At 38.3% G+C, this 22212-nt stretch overlaps 1 protein-coding gene across 1 annotated transcript in view; it reads left to right on the top strand.

Moving 5' to 3' along the window:
* Positions 1–22212, top strand: part of PLEKHA5 (pleckstrin homology domain containing A5) — a 65815-nt gene that overhangs the window by 29922 nt on the left and 13681 nt on the right. Inside the window, exons 9-19 of the mRNA XM_084265906.1 lie at positions 832–951; positions 1656–1709; positions 7847–7927; positions 13691–13753; positions 14872–14952; positions 15087–15236; positions 16589–16690; positions 17772–17883; positions 18126–18172; positions 19101–19289; positions 19847–19964. Coding sequence (XP_084122032.1) covers positions 832–951; positions 1656–1709; positions 7847–7927; positions 13691–13753; positions 14872–14952; positions 15087–15236; positions 16589–16690; positions 17772–17883; positions 18126–18172; positions 19101–19289; positions 19847–19964 — 1117 coding nt within the window. The remainder of the gene's footprint in view (positions 1–831; positions 952–1655; positions 1710–7846; positions 7928–13690; positions 13754–14871; positions 14953–15086; positions 15237–16588; positions 16691–17771; positions 17884–18125; positions 18173–19100; positions 19290–19846; positions 19965–22212) is intronic.

The following is a 22212-nucleotide window of genomic DNA, read 5'->3' as shown; positions in this document are numbered from 1 at the left end:
ATGCTAAGGCGTTTTGTTTTCTTTGAAGTAGTGCTAATAACAAATGGTTCCCAGAAATGCTTCGGGTAGTTTCCCAAACTGACCCAAACTAGTCTGTGTGGAATTACCTGAAAAATACTCATTTCAGTGTGACTATATTTCCAGTATGTATAGTCTTGGGTTTTAAATTCTGTTCATCCCCTCCTACAGCTGTATGGTACATCTTAGTCATAAAAGTAAAGTAATCAACTTAACTGGTAGCATCAAACCCGTAGAAGGTGGGACAGAGGATTATTTTTGGCGTGCTGTTGCAGTTACATTTTCTGAAAGATAGTTGCTTCTGAGGTAGTTAAGTTATCATGGGGGATTTTTTACTCTGAATTTTGATGTGTACATTTGAGGAATTATTTTTGAAATTAAATTTTTTGCTTCTTTCACCAAGCTCAAATGGCTGTCCATGTACAGATAATGATATCCTAAGGGCTGGGATTATCTCCCCCTTCACTTAAGTCAATGTCATCAATTTGATAGGCATTTCAGAAAAGGTTTGGGGGCTGTCGATTTCCTCCTACAATATTGTCACTGGGTTTTTTTTTGCCCTTTGCACAGAATGTTACAATATTATATATTATATATGTTGTATATATTATACAATATTGAGTAGTTAAAACTTTATCCTTCATTACATATTTGAAAGTGGTCAGTTTGGGGACAGATGGTTATCTTTTGTTGTATCGCTATAGAAAGCTTTTGTAAGAAACATACTAAGAACCCTTCTTTTGATTAAATATTGTTTAGGATACCAATTAACCTTTTTTCTACTCTTTGGCTTCTTACACTGCACTCCTTCAGCCAGAGGAGCTCACGCTGCTGCTAATAAAGCTGAGACGGCAGCAAGCTGAACTGAGTAGTATCCGGGAACACACACTAGCACAGCTCATGCAACTAAAACTTGAGGCCAACAGCCCAAAGGTCAGCTATAAAGCATTGTGTGTCATGTACCATTCTCACTAACTTATAATCGCTCATTAATCTAAGTTTATACTGTACCATTAGTACAAACTTCTCTGGCTACTGTGGGAGTAGAATAGAGTAACGTTGGTTCTTTGTATCTGCGATGCTGTGCTATTAACCCTTTGAGGCTTTACTCGTAGCTTTTTTAAATAAAAAAATTACACAGGAATATTTTAAAATATATTGCAATTTAAAATTAAAGGGGTTTAACCTATTGGTGATAGAAACAAAATTTAGTGGTGGTAGATCATGAGATTAACTTACTGTTTATACTGCCTCATATCAGATATGATCTTATTTGTAATCTGTGTGCAATATTCAGGGCATGCTTCAAGCACAGATTTATCAAAGGGTTTATAGTTGTCTGTGTAGTAGACATTTAGGTGAGCTTTTACTGTCTTTTATATGTAAAACCAAAATGTAATGTAGTAGTTGGTAGTCTGATTAGTGGCAAACTTTCAGCACTTCTGTTTTGGCATCAAAACTTATTAATGGTTTGCCAAAAATGAAAAACCAAACCCCCCAAAATGAAACAGAAAAGCAGCATCATATTTCTATGTAAAACAGAAAGATCACTGTCTAGTATGCATCTTTTAAAGCTCTTTTCATGCATTCTGCACCTTCTGTCCCTTTCCTTTTTCCCCCTGACTGCTGCCTGCTAGAGTGAGATTCTTTCACATCACCTTCAAAGGAATGCCATATATTTGGATCATCAGGTGGGATTTGCAATTTTCTTGTGTGTTTACATTTCTTAATGCTTTTTGCCTGCTCCTTTCAAGCTGGAAATATTTGGGGAGAAGGATTTTTGGGGCTTTTTATAAAGTTAGATATTTAATTCAAGTAGCACAGAATATCTTAATCAATACAAATTTGACGCGCAATGGAAAAAACCCCGCAATGGAAAAAAACACACAATTTAAAATTTGTCAGGTTACAGTAGCCACTCACTAATTAATTTTGCTGTTCTTCATTTCCTTCCTATAATAACACTAACTATAGCATTTTATCATCTTTAACCAAATTTGTAATATATTGTCCAAACGCATATGACACGTGCATTTTATAGAAAATTAGTACTTCTGGTGATTTTAGTTTTCTGAAATAAGAAGCGTTAAATGTTTCTGCAGGGCATCAAATTAAAGGGAGGTCAAACATGACAAAGTGTTTGTAAAAAAGTCCTAGCATGGCTCCTTTTTTTCCTTTTACTCAGTTATTTCTTGAACATTTATGTAAGATTTTGCTACTGTACGATTTTAGCTTGTGGAGTGAGGGTACAGTTCTGTCTTCACTGACATATTTGACTGCCAAGTGAAGGATTGTGGTGTCATATCCCCCTTTTTGTGGCTTTGCAGCATGATCAGATAGGACTTGTGTACCAAGCTCTGTGGGAGAAGGTTTGAAATGGGAAATGTTTGCTAGCACCTAAAGGCAGTCATAAGTGCTTAGCAACTAGGTGTTCATTAGTAAAAAAAATAGAAAAATCACTAGGTTTTTTTGTAATATTCTTTCTTCAAATAAGACTTTTCATCCTTTAACTTAAAACCCAATTGTTCTTGGAACTTTGATGTCCTACCTGTTCCTGTGATAGGATTTCAATGAGTTATTCAAAACCACACAGGTGCAGAGAGACACACACACACACACACACACACACACACACACACACACACACACACACACACACACACACACACACACACACACACACACAGAGATGTGCTTGGTTCACCCAATGACTTCATTTTCATATTACCTCTTGGAAATAAGGTGTGAATTGTGACAAATTCAGTTAGATGGCAATGCATTTCTAATGCCTTAAGAGGCTGCAGGAGGTCCAAAACAGTAGGGAAAAACTGCTTGCTAAATTAGGTCAAAATATTTCATTCAACTCAAATATTTCCAGTTCATAATGTTGTGGAATGAGGGAATAATTCTGTCTTCAACAATGTTAACTCGTTGCCAAGAAAGGACAACTGTCCGTGTGGAGTGTAAAACTGCATACTGTGTTGTTGCTTGATTAGCCAAGCTTGTCAGGATAATGGACAGGGTTAAATGGAGAGAATTGCCTGTGTGCAACATGCAAAGTGGCAAAAACGATATTCACTTCACTTAGATCAGATAAAATTTAGAAATTAGATGTGATAATCCTTTATTAAGGGGAGTGTGTAAATCTTTTAAATGTGCCGTAGTTACCCTACCAGAGATGCAAGAAATCACTGCACAACTTACAGTAAGAAACCACTACCAAATGTAAAATATGTTACCTTAACCACAAAATCATGGAAGAGCAGTTTGGAGTATTTGTCCTGGTTTCTAATTGTTTTTTTCTTTTTTCCTCCCTTATTTTATTTAATAAAATACTGCCACCTGCCCGTATGAAATAATTCCCCCAAGAGTCTCTTTGCTTTGAGTACCACTGCTTCTAGGGGTGGTATTTCATTTGTATCTTTGTTACTTTGTCCATTATGTTTTCCTTTATGTTGGTAAGAATTTTCAAGCAGACTGAAGTAGGGAGGGTAACTTTTATGCGCTTACCTCAAGTTGTTGTCTGCCAGTTACGTGGCTTTTCTCATCAAGACTCAAGAATATCCCATAGAATTTTTTAGTCATGTGCTTTTTTTGTACTGCTGTTTCCTTCTGAGATGCTTAGAAATTCTTAAGGTACACTTTTTGATGTTTTTGTAGTATGCTTTCAGGATTTTTGTTGTTGTTGTTGGGAGTTCAGAGATTAAAAAAAGATTGAAGAGACTGAGGCACATATATAGAGCCATGTGATTTCTTTGAAGTATTGTGGGAAAAAGAATAATTGTCAGGCATTCTTTTTTTTTATAAAGTGAGGCTGTGAACCATTCTGCGGGCTCAGGGTTCATAAGGAGGCAGGAGAGAGAGACTTGTTTGCCTTTTAAGTAGTAGTTCTGCAGACACAGCTAGCAACCCTAGCTCTGTTGGGTATCATCACCCGGTGATGATGATTTGCTTCCCAGCGTTGTGAGGGCACACACAGTCTCAGTCTTCTGCATTATCAGATTTTTAAGGGATCACTTATTATGTATGACTAAATCCAAGCCAGCAATCTTTCTTAATTTTTGCTGGGGTTTTTTTCCAAATAAAAGCTAGATGTGCTGCTTTTTTCTCCTGTGTACACGAAGACATGGCAGGAGGTCCTACTCAATCTTCCTATAACTGTGGAGAATTCCAGCAAATCAGGCTTTTAGTATGCTTCTTAATTTTATGTTGATATTAAAACTTTTCTTTGGCTGAACAGTTCTAGTGAGCCCAAGCTATCTATATAAAACTCTCCATGCATGTTGTCATGCTGGTCTCAGCATAACCCAGGTTGATTTCTCACAGTATAGAAGCTCTACTAGATTTCATTTAGTCTTTTTTTTTTTTTTTTCTAATGGCTTTAGGTGTTAAGTTGTTCATATACTTCTGCTGGTATTTTCCTTTATTTCACTTTTCAAAGGGTGCATAAAAATAAACAGAACTTGAACAAGAAGTTGTCAGATAAAGGAGTGAAGGTCCCACAGAGCCAACGTCCGTACAGTCTTCTGTTTTCTCCTCTTCATTACCCTCTTTCTGAGATGCTGAGGGTGGTTCTAGGCAAAGGTAGTAAATTAAACAAGGTTGGAATAGTGTACAAGGGGATTTGAATAGAGCTGGCAGAGATCCTGTATTACACCTGCTATCTTGTGTTTCAGCCTAAAACTCTGTCCTATAAGCAACATATAGGATGCTACTCTGACTTGTAATTTTCAAGTTTTCTGGAAAAGTCACAGTGAGCTGTTGTTCTCTCTATCTAGTACTGCTTTTTTTCCATTCCCCCCACCAAGAGGAGGAAGACAGACTAAGGAGAGGGGCTCTGTGGGGTGAAAAAGTTTGTGCTGGAAGCAGCATTTCTGTAAAAAGGTGGCAGGAAGGAAAAGTGGGTTTGGGTTTTGGGGGTTTTTTTTCCAACAGAAAATTATAAAAAGCAGAGGAAAGGTGGGAGAAAAGCTTGGTCAGGTCGCAGTGCCACAATTTTTTACCTTTGGGGAGCCTTAGAGAAAATGGATAGAACTGCCAATCTGAGCTCGGTCTTTGTCACCCATGACATATGGTCTTATCATTGAGGGCAGCTGTCCTGGTAGGGAGCTGCTACTCCAGCTGATGGCTGCCACCAGAACAGCACATACTGAAATGTCATCTGTGTAAGGTGTTATCAAATAGGGAAGATAATTTAGGAAAAGGAAGGAACAGGGGCAAAAAATCTCAGTAGCTTGACTTCGCAGTTTAAAACATAAAATAACCTACTCCGATGCTTGCTGGTAAGTAATGTAGCTGTTCATATAGATCTTATGTCAAGGAGGGTTTTTTTTTCTAATTGTTTCCAACTGGAAAATGCTTTTATGTGTTACATCAGTAAAGATAAAAGCAGAGATGAAATGTAACTTCTGGGGAGAAAGAGTTATTTACTAGAAAGCGGTAAAGCCAAGGCTCCTGGCTTTTATTTGGGTTTGCTGCTGAGTTGCCATGTGGTATCAGGCAGTTCACACTTCAGTTTGCTTACAAAAAGCTTAATTCCAATTTTTGAGGCTTCTTTACTTGGAGAGACTGTAGGTATCAGTATTATGCATAGGCTGTGGGAGGTGTCCTTTGCTGCACAATTTTTATTCTTTTTTTCTGAAGTGAGAGAAAAGCAGAGCTTATTTCCATTGTGAACAAGCAAATGTTTTTCCTTGAGCTCATTACACCTGCCCAACGTGGTTGTGTGCGTAGCCTGGTGATAAGAACACGAAGTAGGAACGCGCTTCCGCTTAGAGCACGGGACGCGCCGACGTGTCCCGCGTTACTCTGCTTTACTCTGCCAGCTCTTCAGTGCACGGGGCCGTGTGTGTGTGCTGCCTCTAGTTAACAGAAGGTTGGTGACACATAAGGAGTCCCTGAAGAGCTTAACTTCTCAACAGTTAAACGTCAGGGTTTTTTTTTAACTTTATTTCCTAAAGGGGGAAAAAAAGCTTGCTGTATTTGACTGCTACAAAGGCTCTTTGGTTGGCATTACTTCACCAATTATCTGGTTTCTGGTCTTTGTTTTGTAAGGGCTTACGGAACTGGAGCTTTTCTGGAAATAACTGGCCTTTGCAAACAGTGTTATATAAGCATAGTTGAGCACTGGTGGTAGCAAAAATATTGGAAGATGCCCAGTAGATGGGAGTTGCAGCTGTCCGGAGGACAATATGTTACTTCAGAACTTTTTTTTTCTTTTTAATAAATCCACTTTGCTGCTTTTCTAGTCTAGATGAAAACAATCTTTGTACAGTTACACAGAAATTAATTCCAGTGTTTTCTGTTACCTGTCAGAAAGGTAAAATTTGAAATATTGTAAAAAAGAATTAGCCAAAGAGCCTGAAGCTTTTGAAATCCTCCTAATTACAATGCATCTGAAACAGTATACTCTTAATAAAATATTTCAGCCTTGGAGAGATGTCTCTTTTACAAATACTTCCATTGGCTGCAGTTAGATTGCTTGGGTTTGGACCTTCTTATTGATCTATACTATTGAGGTATCTTTTGGTATCACACAGTGAACCCACCGTTAACCATAAAAATTTAGTGTAAAGGGAGAACAGCTTCTTGTGTCCATTCTAGTTTTCTGTTTATGGATACTATAGATACTGTAGGTGATGGAACAAATGGGAGGGGTTGCTTGTTAGGGTTTTTTCCTGCTTTCAACAAACAGAGCATCGTAAGTTTGCTGTCATAAGATAAGCTGATCAGACTTTACTAGGTATAAAACAACAACAACAACAACAAAAAGGTCCTCTATATATAACAAGAAAAATGTTTTTCCCTTAAGGAGGGAAAAAAGAAAAGCCAACCCAAAACTTCTCAGAATTTACAAGTTAGTTTTTTTCCTAAAATATTAGGAAAAGACATCCAAAACTCAGGCATTTCAGTCTGTGAAACAAAACCTTGCCATGAAAATTCATGGTTATTGTATGTATCTACATAAAGATAGAGGCAAAGAACTTAAATATTCATACACGTGCTTCCATGCTTGAAATGGGTGTTGCTGAAGAGGTCCTGAAGTTTCCAATAAAAATAGGAGGGAGATTGTGTATTAAATGACTTTTCAGTTTCTTTTTGAGAGAAAAGCTATCTTTTGTCATAGTTTTTTCCCCTCCTGTTAGGAATGTCTCCTTTTTAAAACAAAAAATCCTATACAGTTGTCTGTGTTGCATACTTTTCTGAAATCCTAAATGTATGCAGTTTTTACTGTAATTAAGTATCTGGTTTTGACATCTGCACACATATCAATATATATTTATCTTTATATAAACTGTCTGACCAGTTCCAAAATAGTCAAAGTTTCTAGTTATATAAACCAGCGTAGTTTGCAAAGGCATTTTGAGATACGTGAATGTAAGTCTAAACATCACTTCAGTATTCAGAGTCTGGGAATGCTTATATCTTTCTAATGTGCATTGGGTTATTAAATCTATAATTTAAAGGTTTTTCTGATAAAGGTTTGAGTGTCCCTATTGTATAATCCAGTAATACTTTTCGTTTCAATATCGTGCAAAACTGGGCTTATTTTAAGCATTTTTATTTTTAAAAAGGGAGAGTGTTGGTGTATAAATATTACATTGGCTTTGAGCACTTATGTGGTTTTGCTACATTTGTTTGCTGTTATTAAACTTTTCAGATGTTGATATTACTGAATGATGGAATATATAAAAAGCATGGGATAAAATGTAATCTACTGCATTATTAGAAAAAATTAAAGTAGAGGCTATATTTTACAGTGTCGTCTTTCAAATCTAGCCATGCTGTAAACTGATGTTTGCTGTATGCTCCTCCTGATTTGAAATAGATGAAAGAGAATGAACCTTTAATCACCATGGTTCACACTATGATTGAGAACTCGGCGCTAAGACCGCAACTGTACCACCAAGTAAGGTCTTGGATAGTGAATGAAATTGCTTTATCATCTGCGAAAATTTTCCTTAGTGACAGTTTTGGTTGTTCCTCAGATTTATTCATGACATTGGTGTTTTTCTTATTTGCTTTGGAAAACCACAAGTCATCCATGCTTTATAAAATGCTGCAATATCGTTAGCATGGCTTTTGCTGCGTTTTTGTTGTTAAGTATTAAATGTACCCTTCTAAATAACTTTTTCTGTCTAGACAATTTAATTAGTTGATGTTTTATGCAGGTGCCCAGTAAATTCATGAAACTTCCAATAAGCTTCCAACATTTGTCTTAGCATGATCCTCTGCAATTAGTGTTCAAAGGTGCTTCTTTCGTTTGACCACTACAAAAGCATGTGAGCGGTGTTTACCTGGTCATTTCTGGCAATTTTGTTTTGTTCTAGGAAGTGGATTTACAAGTTTTTGTTTGCACCTACCAAGCCTTTAGCCACCGAAGAAAGGAAGGATCAAAATTACTTTGATCTGGGGACTGTAAATCCAAAAGGCAGTGTCTGTTCATAAAGTCACAGCAGACTTAACCGTGCACACTTACAGAGTATCTAGTGATGGTTGTAAATGGTAAGATGGAAGAAGAACCAGAAATGTGAATGGAAATATTGTCTGTGAGTTGAGACCTGCATTAACTTATGAGCATGGCCAATACGTATCTGTTGGCACTGCAGTGTCTTAGGAGTGCTGGGGCTGAACAGAAAAGCTCCCATCACCTCAGGGAATGTTTTAAGTGGTTTCTAGCTTCATCTGAAAAAAAGATGTTCTTACTTGAAGGACTGTGATATTTTGCAGCAGGTGAGGTGTGCAATTCTGGCTACCAGTCAGAAGGGAATATCTGACCAGTTGCCTTATACTTGCATTTATGCCCTTGTGAGCCAAAATGGCATATCATGATTGCATAGTTAGATGAAAAGGAGACGTTCTGCCATACACAACAGTAATTTATTAGTGATTAATGCTTTCTCATGTTTCTAAATAATCTTGTACCTTAATTTCATGTGTCATTTTTTTTTGGAAGTCAACTCCACATTGTAAATTTGCTTGCTATCCAGAAAAGCTGCAAGAAAAAAATCTCAGCTTTCTGAAGGAAATCAGGTTGCAAGTGACTTTGATTTCAGTATTACCCCATTTGTGCTACTATGTGAAAAATAGGAGCTTTAACATGGAATGTGAAGGAACTGTTTTGGAGAGGAATGGGAGAAGTAAGGTGCCCTCAAGCCCTAAATGAACTTAGTTTTCATTGTCTTTTTTTAAATAGGTCTAGCTGTTAACCTTTTTTTTTTAAATCAGCTTTCCAGAATAGAGTACATAAGACAAGTAAGTCAACGTAAATATAATGAACAGAAGTCCTTCAAAGAAAACTGGCTCAGCTGGGAATATTAATATGGTCACATTTGAGGTACAGCTGTTCTGGGCTAGCTAGCCCACTTGTTTAGGGCTACTACCAATAAACTGTAGCGTGCTGCCCCGATGAAGCTGTGCTGTCAGCTAAGGTGTCACTACACGGCTGCACAGTGCTGCCTTCACCTCACCGGCGCACCTGCTGCTTCCCATCTGACACCGAATGAGCACCTTTTGTGACATTCCTGTCAAAGAAGCGGGGAAAGGAAGGGGTGGTGAGGACTGAATAACCTTTTGTCACTAGAGATGCGGTCTCCTCAGGTCAGAGTGCTCAGGAGGTGCTGACAGGCTTGTGTGGGAGCACCCCAGCCTTGCATGAGCTGGAGGGTAGCGAGACCGCCTGCTTTCTTGGATCACGTTTCCTATAGGGAATGCAGCACTAACTGACTTGTCAGGGAAGGGTGAACATGCACTCAAAATTTCACTGCCTAAACAGTCTCCTGAACTCTTCTGTAATGCAAAACTGACCTGTTTAAGATTCTGGCAACTTATTTAAAAGTTTAAACAACACAAAATTTTTATGCAAATAAAACTAGTTGTTCTTACCAGTCATCTTTCCCAGTGCCGCTCTGAAGAAGTGTAAACAATTGGCAGAAGCCTCTGTGTGAGCCACTGCAACCTGCTTTGTTGTCAAGATGATTAACTACTTTCTGATGGCCGTAACCATTCCTGTGGGTAGAGGAAAGGATTTATTTTTCTTTGCTTCGGTTGATTCAGTTCAGTTTTCTGACTGAGCTCATTTAGAGTTAAGCAAAGGACAGCAAGAAAATCTTGTATTTAATTAAAAATTAAAGCCTTGCTTCCTGTTTGTTTGTAATGATTAACGGTTCCTTAGTAAAATAGATAAAATATTTACCATTTCAAATGTGTTATTTATAAGACAGTTTTGTTTGTGGTATGTTACATCTTCGCAGTTCCTTAAGTCACTTTGTTTAGCCAGCTGATGGAAGTTAGACTCTAAATTTACAAATACAAGCCAGGGCAATGTTTGCATATCCACAGGCAAGAAAAACAGAAACTCTTCTGCCTGGCCCCATTTCTACCTTGGGGATTTTTTTGTTTCTTTCTAATCCTTCGTGAAGAGTGTTAATCTTGCTTTCTTAAGCAGTATCTATGCTGATTTTAAAGAATAAAATTATCCTCAGTTCCTCTCATGTGCAAGTTCCATAAAGGGGAAAAAAATGAAAGCCTGAGTGCAGCAAGCTAACAGCCAGATGTTTGCTTGGATAATTGTTCTAAAAACATTAAAAAGTATTAAAATAGTCCTTTAATTTTTGTTCTTCCACAGATGGGGAGATTATAGTTATGGCATTATCATCATTATTATTATTATTATTACTACTACTACTACTGCAGCTGCATACGTTTAAACTGTTATGTGTGTTAGATTTTGAGATTTGTAGGTAGAAATTTGGGGGGTGGTGTTGTATTTGAGCTAAAAATCTCATATTCCCAATTTGTATTTGAAGTGTTACCTGTTGCATTACACAAAATTAGAGGAGAATCTTCCTTGCTGTGGGGTAAATGCCCATTTGCCCTGCTTCCTGAGAGTAGGTAGCACATTAGAAAAAGGGGGAAAGAAAAAAAAAAAGCCTGATTTTAGCCTCGTACTCCCCACAAAATGTCCTAGGTTGTCCTGTTATGATTTCCTAAGGGGGAGTATCTTGCAGAGATGCTTCGTGTGCTCTCAGGGTGTTAAATTTCTTGCCATGTGTTCATTGAATCAAAATGGTTAGTGGAGTCTGGAAATAGCTTGTAAGGTGATGAAACAATACTGTCCCTTAAATGTTGCTAATATCGCCTGCTTAAATAGATTTAACCCCTTATGTCTTGAGAGAGACGTGCCACTTGGGAAGAAATTTCCCTCTGAGGACATCTTATCCTGTGTTTTGCGGTGGATTTATCCGCTCCTGTGGTTCATCTGGTTACTGTTGTTTGGTGGGGATGGGGACTGTAGAGCAGACGACAGAAGATTTCTCACTGCCAGGGGAGGTTCAGGTCCGGGCACGTCACCTTGTCGCCTGTAAGACACACGCTGGCCGACGCGCGTGTGCAGTTTGCCTTGCGGAGAGGGCGAGTTGTGCCCCAAGGTATCGGGGTGCTGCTGCTCCTTCGTCTTTGGGAGCTGTGCTGTGCACGTCACCGTGTCAGGAGGGAGCGGGTGTTTTTGTGTTGGAGCGGGCAGACGCCGAGGGTGGGCGTTCAGTTCCCGGCAGCGGCTCAGTAGGTGGCACTCTTTCCCTGGAATCACTGTCCCGGTACATTGTCTGTAGGAGCGGTTTGGCGAGGGGCGCGTTTCTCCAACGTGACGCGAAATACGTGTCGATAACTTGGTCGGTGGAGCCCTGCATGCTGCGTTTTCCGGGGTTACGAGGTTGTTAACCTGGCTTGCGATGCGTAATTGCCTCTTGTCTGCTGCGGTGCCTCTCCTGACGCCGGTAGGACGCAGCAGCGTCCCGCACGTCTCGCCTTAAGCCGATTTATGGATGTGCCGGGGAAGGAGGAGGTGCCGTTTGGTCAGGGGCGTGTGAAGTGTTTCCTACTGTTGTTAGAGGGGTTGCGTTAAGGCTGCGTAAAATGTTGCAGTAGACATGTGGAAATGAGGTGGCTCTCCAGCAGTGCCTCCTGGGGGGAACTGGGACCCCTGACAAAAGCTGGAAGTTGGCAGCAGTTTTAAGTGGGATAGGGGTTTAATAAGAAGAATTAGCACGTGTGTAGTCTTCTTTGAAAATGTGTTTTGTTTTTCTGACAAGTGAAAATATCTAAGGATCTAAGGATGCTGAATTGGCAAGGTGTTTTAGACTTGGCTATAATTAAAGTTAGAATGAAAAAAAAAAGTCTTTATTTTTTAAAAAACAAAAAAGTGTAACAAATACTGGCTTGAAAAAATAACAGTGTGTGTTTCCAGGCAAGCAATATAAAAGGATGAGCAGTTCCTTGAGATATATTTATCTGACAGGAGATAACCTTTCTTTTGTAAAATCTTTCTGTTGTGAAACGTAACTAGGTTTTCTCTGTAAGAAAGACATTTGGCCATGTTTATGAGTTTTTTTTCAAAATATTTCCATTCCTCATTTTTCTCTCATTGTAATAAAATCAACAGTCAAAAAACACAACTCTACAATAATAGGAATTTAAACAGTTATGTTAATTTTTGTGACATTCATGAGGTGCAAAAGTGCTGTGGCTTTTTTCATACTCCAATGCTCATTTTCATAAAACATCCATTTCAAAGAAAGTTACTGTGTGGTTTTAATACACTATACATACTTTTAAATTGTCACCAGGTGCATTTGCATGAGGTATGTGGACATAAAGTCTTGAAATGAAACACTTAGTGCGTTAAAGGTATATTGTATGTTTGGAATGCTTGTCTGATTAACCCTTCCCTCGTCCTTTTATTTCTAAGTGTCCTTTAACATGGACTTGTGTTTTTTGTAGTCTTTCTTGTACTGTTTAGTCACAATGACCTGATTATGACAGATACATGAAAGGAAAGCATCCGTGTTGGGACTCAATGCACACGTTTTTAATTAAATAGAATAATGAAGGTTGATAGTGTTATGCCAGTGCTTGTTATATAGGGCAGTAAGTCGTTACTGTATGTGACAGTCCACTCTAAAATGGGGGAGCTACTTTTTTCATTTAAAATATTTTTAAATCCTGTTACTGGTCATTTCAGGGTGCTCAAGAAATTAGTGAGAGGAGCTTTATGAAAGTAGTTCCGGGATACCTTACACACTAACTGGCAAAAGAGGCAAGTTTGCCTAGGTGCAAAGATGAAATTGAATTTACAGCATTTCTGATAATGCTCAGTATGAAGTAGGCAGAAAGGTGTATGGCAGCACTCGCTCGGCATAGGTCTGTAGGGAGATATTTTACACATATTTTGTGTACTTGTGTCATTCTGTTCTGATATTAGATTGACATCAGAATATCCTCCTTGTGAACTAGCAGGCCTGGAATGGTTAATTCCAGGTAGATTGAGTCCCCCTATTTAGAACGCACATGGGAAAGGATACATCATGATGTGTCACTGCCCAGGTGTGCTCTGGCAGGTTCACCTTCCTACCTAATCCATGTCTGAGTTAGTTGTGCATCTTTAAAGCCCAGTTTGCATTAGAAGCATAGCCTCTTCAGTTAATGCAACTTTCTACTGGCAGTCTGACATTCCATTCATCAATATATATTGGCTAAAAATACATGGTTCCATGGGGTGTGTTTGACTTTGAAGCAAAAGCTGATTTCTGTATTAAAACTCTTAAGCTAAACAGTAGATTCGTTTTCGTAGTCCAATTAAGTTGTTTTATGGCAATATTATTCTTCCTTATAGTTAACACAAGAAGAATGTAGGGGTACACTATACAAATATAGAACTGAAGAGCTGGATATTGATGTAAGTCGTTTGTATTTCTTCTTCCTTGGAAATGTTGGCATTTGTCTCTTTATTTTGATAGTAATCGCCCCCTTGACTTTTGGTTGTGAAATGCACTCCTTATAGGTGCTTACCAACAGAAACTGATTTGTGAAATTGAGGGATATAAAACTCTTTGTAATAAGCACCTAGCTTGTGGGATTATTACATTTTAGGTTTAAATTTCTGTTATATCTGTTCAAAGTTAAATCGCTTCTAGAAAGGAATTAATTACTTTAAAAGGGAAAAAACTCTGTAGTTGCAGTTCAGTTATAAGCATGAGAGATGTGATTTCTCAGGAAATGGGATTGATAGTCCAAAACTGAAATTTGGCATTGGTAGTTACAGTGCAGAGTATTGGGTTGCTAGTTACTAAAGAAAAGGGGTTTGGGGTTTAAAGTCAGTTTTAAAACTGGTAATGGAAAACACACACCTGTAGTCATAGTGTGTATGCATACATGCACGTCTAGTCATTCTTGCACAGCGCTACTAAGAGCGGAGCTACAGGTTTAAGGGATGTTATTAAAAGTAAAAGAAGAAAGCAGGTTTCCGGTGTTAACTGAGAGTTAGAAAGTCAGAGCAGCACAGAACGAACCAAAAAGGTTGCTCATATAGAAAAGTAAACTGGTTCACATTGGTTAGAGCGCACTGAACAGTCATTTGCACAAACAGGAGCTGGAGTGGGGCAGTTTTAGTCATAGCCAAGCCTTGGTGGGAGATGAGACAGAGCAGAACATGGGTAGCATCAGTAACTTAAAAACCTGAGATAAACAACGGGGAAGACTGTGAATGATAACACTGAGGAACATATAAATCAAAACGATATTTAATAGCTCTTAAGTTGTAAAGAATTAGTTATAGAATCATAAATTGCATGTTTTGAGCCATGCTGTTTCAAGGTATAACAACATTGCTTCATAGTATCTTAAGAGGGTTTTTTAGGGTTCATTTGAAAATACAGCACATCAGAGTTTTGGAATTCAAGTTTTGTGGTAATATGTTTCTACATAGATTCTTGTTATGGTTTGATTGTTGTATTTTGATTGCTTGGGAGGTTAAAAACGAAATCCTAATTGTCATCCTTTTCTGTTACATACCAGGCTAAGCTTAGCCGTTTATGTGAACAAGATAAAGTTGTACAAGCACTGGAAGAGAAGCTTCAACAGCTACACAAGGAGAAAGTAGGACAATTGTATTTATTACCTAAAGTGGATGTTATTTTACATGCTTATTATCAGAACATTGGTAACTGAAATAAAATGAAAATCGGCCCAATGATGCAGAACATTAAAAATAATTCTTTTTATTATAATAGTACACGCTTGAGCAAGCTTTGCTATCAGCAAGTCAGGAGATAGAAATGAATGCAGATAATCCCGCAGCCATACAAAATGTAGTCTTACAGAGAGACGACTTGCAGAACGGACTGCTGAGCACTTGTCGGGAAGTATCGCGAGCCACTGCGGTAAGTAATACGTTCTTGCCTCAGTGAGGTGTTAAATAATTATCTTCTTGTTCGTGTTCTTAATTGGGTTGTCTTTGGTTATTTTTCAGTTGTCTTTTACACGCTCACAGTTTTGTCAAAGGCAGCTAGAAAGTGATTTTTAAATTTTTTTTCCCCCACTAGATTCATCAAATAGTCTGTCATTTGTGGGAGGGAGGGGATAGGAATGAGTGTGTACTGACCACTGGTGCGGTAATTTCCTTCTATATAATATGAAAAATTGACTACAGAAGAAATAAATAACGCAAATAAGCTATTTTACATGATGGTAAAATAGTAGTAAGCAGAAACTTTTATCAGGTAGGTGGCTTATTTTAAGCAAAAGCAGCCACAGCTGATTATACTGTCATGGTCTCTCTTAATAATGAGACATTATATTTAAAAGATACTTACAAAAGCCATAAAAAAAATCCAACCTCCCCTCCCACCAAAAAAAACCCAACCCTAAGAAGAAGGAAAAGAATTGTTATTTACAGTCCTTTTCCACTTCATAATGGTTTCTACACTGAAGTGACAAGGTGAAGAGTCATTTTTGCCTCCTTACCTCTGTATCCTGAGAGGTTTTTCAGTGACAAATTCCAGTTGCTTGCTGTGGTGAAACTGATACAAAGTAGACCCTGAAACACTGGTTTTAGTCTGAATATTTGGGTATGTTGTAGAAGGAATGGGTCGGACACTGGAAAGGGAATCAGGGGAAAAGAAATCCTCAAGATACACTTTCCTTCATTAAGGTTTTAATTGACGCTAAATTGAGTAAATTGTTTGAAGTAGGCTTAAAAATTGAGATGGTAGAGCTGACCTCAAAGATTTTCTTTTTGCACCTTCTCCCTTCTGGTGTTTGTAGTTCCACACGTGCAAATTAATGGTGTGTGAGCAGGCCTGGGGCATTCACCAGTAACCTTACACGCAGGGCTGGGAGGCTTACATTCGCCTTGCATGATCCATTGCATATACACACACCTGCTCTGCACTCACATGTATGTATTCTAGGTGGTAAAAGAAACCAATCTACATCCATTTGTGTGGGTTTTCTGCCTTGGTGGAAGGACAGATGAGGACCTGCATGCCTGTAAAGACATATTCTGAAGATTTTGGCCTTGCCAATTTTTTTATTTGTGAAAAGACAAAACGCTGCTTGTTCAAATTTCCATTCACTGTCATCAGAAAATCAAAAAGCTGTTTAAACACTTTATCACTGGCATCTATTTATGCATTACTTCCTGAAGTTCCATGCCACTGAATAAAGAAAAATAAATGTACTTTTTTTTCCTTGAATGTGCATCGGTAATTCTTTACCTTTGTTCTGTACTTAGGAACTGGAAAGAGCTTGGAGAGAATATGATAAGTTGGAATATGACGTAACCATAACAAGGAACCATATGCAGGAGCAACTTGACCGGCTTGGAGAAATTCAGGTGTGGCATAGGTGTTAAAGTACATTGAAGTCATTTTCGTTTTCCATGATTTTGTTTAAAAACTACACAAATGAAAGAAGAGGGATGCGTGGTGCATTGACTTACAAGATAGAAAAAGAAATTAAAGGGTTTGTAGCTTCTGAGGAGGTTTTCAGCTTTTCCTGTTGCTTTCTTTTTTGAAGCTGCACTACTGGTTTTCCTGTGCCTGGAAGCTTTCTCTTTCTGTTTCGGTGATGATGTCCAAAACAGGGTAGCTTTCTCAGACCTTAATTGCTCTGGCAGTCATAGTAAATCTTCACACCAATCCTTCCATTGAACTGAATATTTTAATATGTAATTAAATCATCCTATGGAACTAAATTATACTAAAAGACGTTCTAAGCGTGGCTTCACGTCTTACCTGTGCAGAGTTCTGACGTGTATTTTATATGAGCTCACTGTGCTGTGGAGGATTGGACAGTTAGTGGAAGTTCCGAATTTCGGAGGGGATCTTAACGCCCTCCCGCGTACGCTATCGGGAATAGGCAGATTGGTGTGGCCTGTGCTGGGAGGCAGCAAAGGCTCTTTGCTCTGGGAATTGATTTTCAATGCAGCTATGAAAAGGAGATTACAAGGAAGCCCGAGCACTGAGAAATTCGTGTTACGTGGCCTGAAGCATGCCTGGGCTGCGAATGCAAATGGGCCCAGAGTTGACACGGCATTATGCCAACACCGTGTTCATCTCCAGTTATTTTGGGGTCGGAACTGATGGTTCCTTTTCTTCCCTTCTTTCTGTGTAGGTATCCTGTGCAAAGCTTGCTTGGATTTTCTGTGGAGACAGTAAAAACAATTCTATTCTTCAGTGGAATCTGGACTAGCAAATTGCTGTCAAATTAACCGACGCGTTATAAAATACTTAATGTTATACTTTATATTTCTGACAATATTTGAATGCTGCATTTTTTTGGGGAAAGGAGAGTTTCATTGCTGCGTTTTAGTTTCCTTCTTTGGGAGAGAAAGAAAGAGAAATGCTTTCTGTTTGTTCTTCCACTTCCAATGTACTCTAATTTATCGCTGGTTTATGCTATTTATTTACTGGCAGACTGAGTCAGCAGGGATACAGCGTGCTCAGATTCAGAAGGAACTGTGGAGAATTCAAGATGTCATGGAGGGTTTAAGTAAACACAAACAGCAAAGAAGCTCTTCAGAGGCAGGTAAACTGATTGTTTTTATCTTGTGGGAAGAGAGATTGGATCGTACACGGTTTTAAAGGATAAGCTTCATAGTTGCTTTTGTATGTTTGAAAACAAATCATACAATTGCTGGGAAAGGAAAAAAGGAATCATTAAATTGGTGCATTGTGTATTTGATAGCAACAGGTTGAATTTCATATTTTAAAATCTACTTATTGAAAACATTTTTTCTCTTTCTGTGCCCTTCTCTCTCCCCCAAACAGGCATCATGGGATCAAGGACATTTTCAGCTATTAAATATAAAAATGAGGTATGGCTTTAGTATACTTACCATTTCAGCATCACTGAATTTCTAATACATAGATGATAAAAATGAGCATTACTATACTTGTTTTAACAATGTCTGCAGTATGTATTCCGTATGTTTCTGTGAAAATATTGCACTATGGATTAGTTTTAAAGACTGATATCTCCGCTAGTAATTCTAACACTTTCATTTGTTCTGTGTCTTTATATTCTTACCAGTATGTTTCTCTTCTGTTTCTCACCTTTTCCTCTCCCTAGGCTCTTACCCTAGAAATATAAACCCCGATTCGTGAATTTTTTTTCTACCCACCACACATTTCATGGGAAGAAATTCATCACTTTGTATGTTTGTTCACATATTGAGCCTGGTTCTCAGATGGCCAGAGCACCCACAAGAACAGTTCAAAACTGTGGGAGCTCCCAAATGTTCAATTCCTCTGAAAATCTGGCTAGAAGTTACAGTTTTAAAGGGACATTGTCATGGCTTTCTAAAGTTGATGCAATATACATCTGGCTTATAGAACTTTCTAACAGTCTAATTTACGTAGAAAGCTTTAAAATGATAAGCAATATAATTTTTTTAAAGGCTGATTCAGAGAGTTCGTGCATGTTCAACAGAAAGTGCAAGTGTTAGAATTGAAAATCTTGATAAGCTGAGTACTGAAACTGTTGAAGTATCTCCATCTAGGTAGTAGGAATAAAATAGAAAACAATCAAAAGAACAACAAAAAACAACAAAGAAGCCCAAAGAAAACACAGCTGTCTTGTCCTTTTTTCTTTTTTTTTTTTTTTTTCCTTTTAGTGTGACATTGTCCCTTTAATTCCAAAATCTGTAGCTGGTGTAGCTATGGTAATATCTTTTTCTTTTTAAGTTATAAATAATTGTAACAGGTGCGCACATCTAAATAAGGTGACTATTCTACAATCTTTAGGAAGAGGAAGTAGTCCCACCTCGTCCTCCACTCCCTCGGTCCTATGACTTTACAGAGCATCCTCCCATAATCCCCCCTCTGCCCAGTGATAGCAGCTCCTTGCTCTGTTATAGCAGGGGCCCAGTACATCTGCCAGAAGAAAAGAAGATTCACCAAGTTCAAGGATATCAGAGAAATGGATCTTACTGTGTAAGTGGCTTAAACTGCCACATTGTTCTTGAAGCATCCCCCCCTCCTCTGCACAGTCACAATTTTTATTTTGTCATCTGGCTGTTTTTCTCTTTTGTTTTTGCTTCTGGCTACTTACTTTTATTTATAGCTCCATCATTTGCTCTTCACATTTTCCTGTCATATGTTCTGTGCATATATGAAAATGTCTTAAGACTTACATGCCGGTGTCTGAGTAAATTTCAGAAAATTAAATAATTCTGCTTGCAATTTCTTAAAAAATGAGGCTCAGAATCAGCTTTTCCTGAAGCTGTATACATTTTTTTTTTTTTTCATGAAGATCATTTTAAAAAAAACCCTCTGTACATTTATGGTAATTTTTTCTAAATTTCTGAAAGCCTGCAAATGTTGTTATTCAAACTAACTACAAAGAATTACCCCTGCAATAGCCCTTGAATGATTAAACATTGACTTAAAGTGAGAACAGAGTCATTACAAAGCAACTGGTTTGAGTCTTAAGACACAAATGCGTGTAGAAAAATGCCTGTTTATTTACCTCATAACTTCTCATTCCTCAGGGTCCTGATTATAGGCTTTATAAGAGTGAACCTGAGTTAACTACTGTAGCAGAAGTGGATGAGTCTAATGGTGAAGAAAAAACAGAACAAATTTCAGAATCGGAATCTACAACTAAAGGTTCGTCCCCAGACGGGGTGTTTGCAGCCTTTCAGCCATGTACACATTCTATGCAAAGCTTTAACTCTGTGCTAGAAGCTGTATCACCCTTCATGTTTTTGTAACCTGCCTGTTTCTTACCACGATGAAACAGCTTCCCCGATAAAATAATGATTTAATTATGTGACGAGAAAGATTTCAGTCAATTACACCGCTGAAAAATCAAACATTACACTCACCAACAACCCTGAAATCCTTATTGACACCATGTCTAATCACATCACTCACATTCCCCACACACCATTCCCTTGAACAATTGCCCATTTTATGTTCTTGCCCTTGAACAATTATTCAGGTTTTGAATCAAGCTCCCAATGTTATGTCACTGGAACGTCCAAAAAGGCAGCACCACAGAATTTTCAGGCTCTCATAAGGCAGGGAAACAATGTCTTTCTCTTTTTTTTAATCTTGTAATTGTTGAATTGCCTTCTGTCCTCTGATATAATAGGAATAATGATCGTGACCTTGGAGTGTACAGACAATAAAGGTCTTTGCAGTTGCTAAATGCTTTAGATTCTTCTCTTCATCTAGCTTCCATAAAAGCTACTAATTGCTTGGTAGAGTCTTTTACCAGGAAGTGCTTCTCAATTCTGTTTGTTAAAACACACAGGATAGTTTGTTAAAGGTGACTTCAGGAAAAGCAGCTTGAGCGCCTCCCCAAAACTATAAGAAGAGCTTTTTGAAACACAACTAAAGGTCGACGTGTGTTTTACCGTGGCGGTTGGTGTTCCCAGTGCCAGCAAGAGCACTGCCTTCCGCTACGGGGGTTTGACTAGGCCTGTACTAGCAGGCTGGTGCAGCAGTACCAGAACTTGACCAGGGACTATGATGATACAAGGATGTTACTTTCATCAGAACAGTAATGGAGGTTTTTAAAACCTAGGTGAGCGTTTGGTTTGGGTGTAAACAATGATATGTGATGTAATTAAGCTTGCGCTTACCAATTAGTCAGTTCTGAGTCACTGAGTGGTATTTGCTGAGGCACGATGTTCGCTTAAGGCAGATATTAAATGTATTTTGACTTTGTGGTGAAGAGTGCAACATGATTTGCTGATCAGCAGCTCCCTAAATTTGGGGAGGTTGCCGTTCTTGACAAAAATACCTTGGTTTTATTGATCTGTGGTGTTCTGGATTTTTTTATAGTAATTTATGACAAGAGGGGACAGTGATTGCCAAGATGATAGAAGAAAGCCTGCACTGATTATATAAAGCAAATCAGTACTTTTTGTGCGCCCCAGTCTGCTTTCTATCTCCTTCTGTAAAGACAGAAGTAATTTTATTGCATCTGTCCTGTAGAAAACCAGCCCTCAGTAAGGGAAAGCCATAATAGAAATTCTTCTAATATAAATAATATTTGGGGTTGGGGAGAGAAAATAGCTGCAGTGCTTAGCAAGCAGCATTTTATCTCCTTAAACAACAGCGTGAAGTGGCTTTATCACAGCTGTGTTCTGTCATCTGGTCCATGCTTTCAGCATGTGAATTTTCTAACGGATATTTCTTGTTCTACATAGTCACTTAATAATAACAATTCCCATGCAGTAGGGAAAATGTAACCGTTCCTGGGGCTTTTTTATAGTATGTGCGCCATTACAATTACAAGTTGCTTCCACAAACATTTTTATACTGTTCTATCTTAACAGTTAATAAGCTGAAAAGGAAACAAGCTCAAAGGCTGCTCTTTCTGTGCTTTTTTCTTACCTGCTGTTTTAAGAAGTCATACTTCGATAATGCAATTTCCCACCTAGGGTGGCTCTAAAAATAGTACCTTTCAGAGGAAATGAGAAAAAAAAACGTTGTTCTAGTGCAGGTTACTGTACTGGACACTTCTCATGCTTCTTCTGTTGGCCATTTCCCTCTCTTCTCAAATGTCAACAATCAAAGAGAAACATCTTAATGGGACTATGTAAAGTAACCCTTACAGCTGCCTGCAAGCAGAGTATTATTTATGACCTCTGTGCTATGTAAAGGTAACACAGAAGGAAAATGCACTTTGTAGTGTTTTATCCTTTTTACGTATGACGGAGACCCAAACTGTCACTTTATAGATTTTGTTTTGAATTATGGACTCGGCATTCGGATGCCTCTCTACTGTTTTGTCAGCCTAACAAATATCTGAGGGACTGAAGTCTTCACCGAGTCAGTATATCCTCTGAAATCTGTGCAACTTCAGGAGAATCAAGGAGAAATAATTGGCCAATCAAAGGCAACA

Source organism: Gallinula chloropus (assembly GCF_964237585.1).
Source record: "Gallinula chloropus genome assembly, chromosome: 1".
Classification (NCBI taxonomy): domain Eukaryota; kingdom Metazoa; phylum Chordata; class Aves; order Gruiformes; family Rallidae; genus Gallinula; species Gallinula chloropus.
The sequence above is the reverse complement of the archived record's forward strand: the minus strand, read 5'-3'. Positions and strand labels throughout refer to the sequence as shown.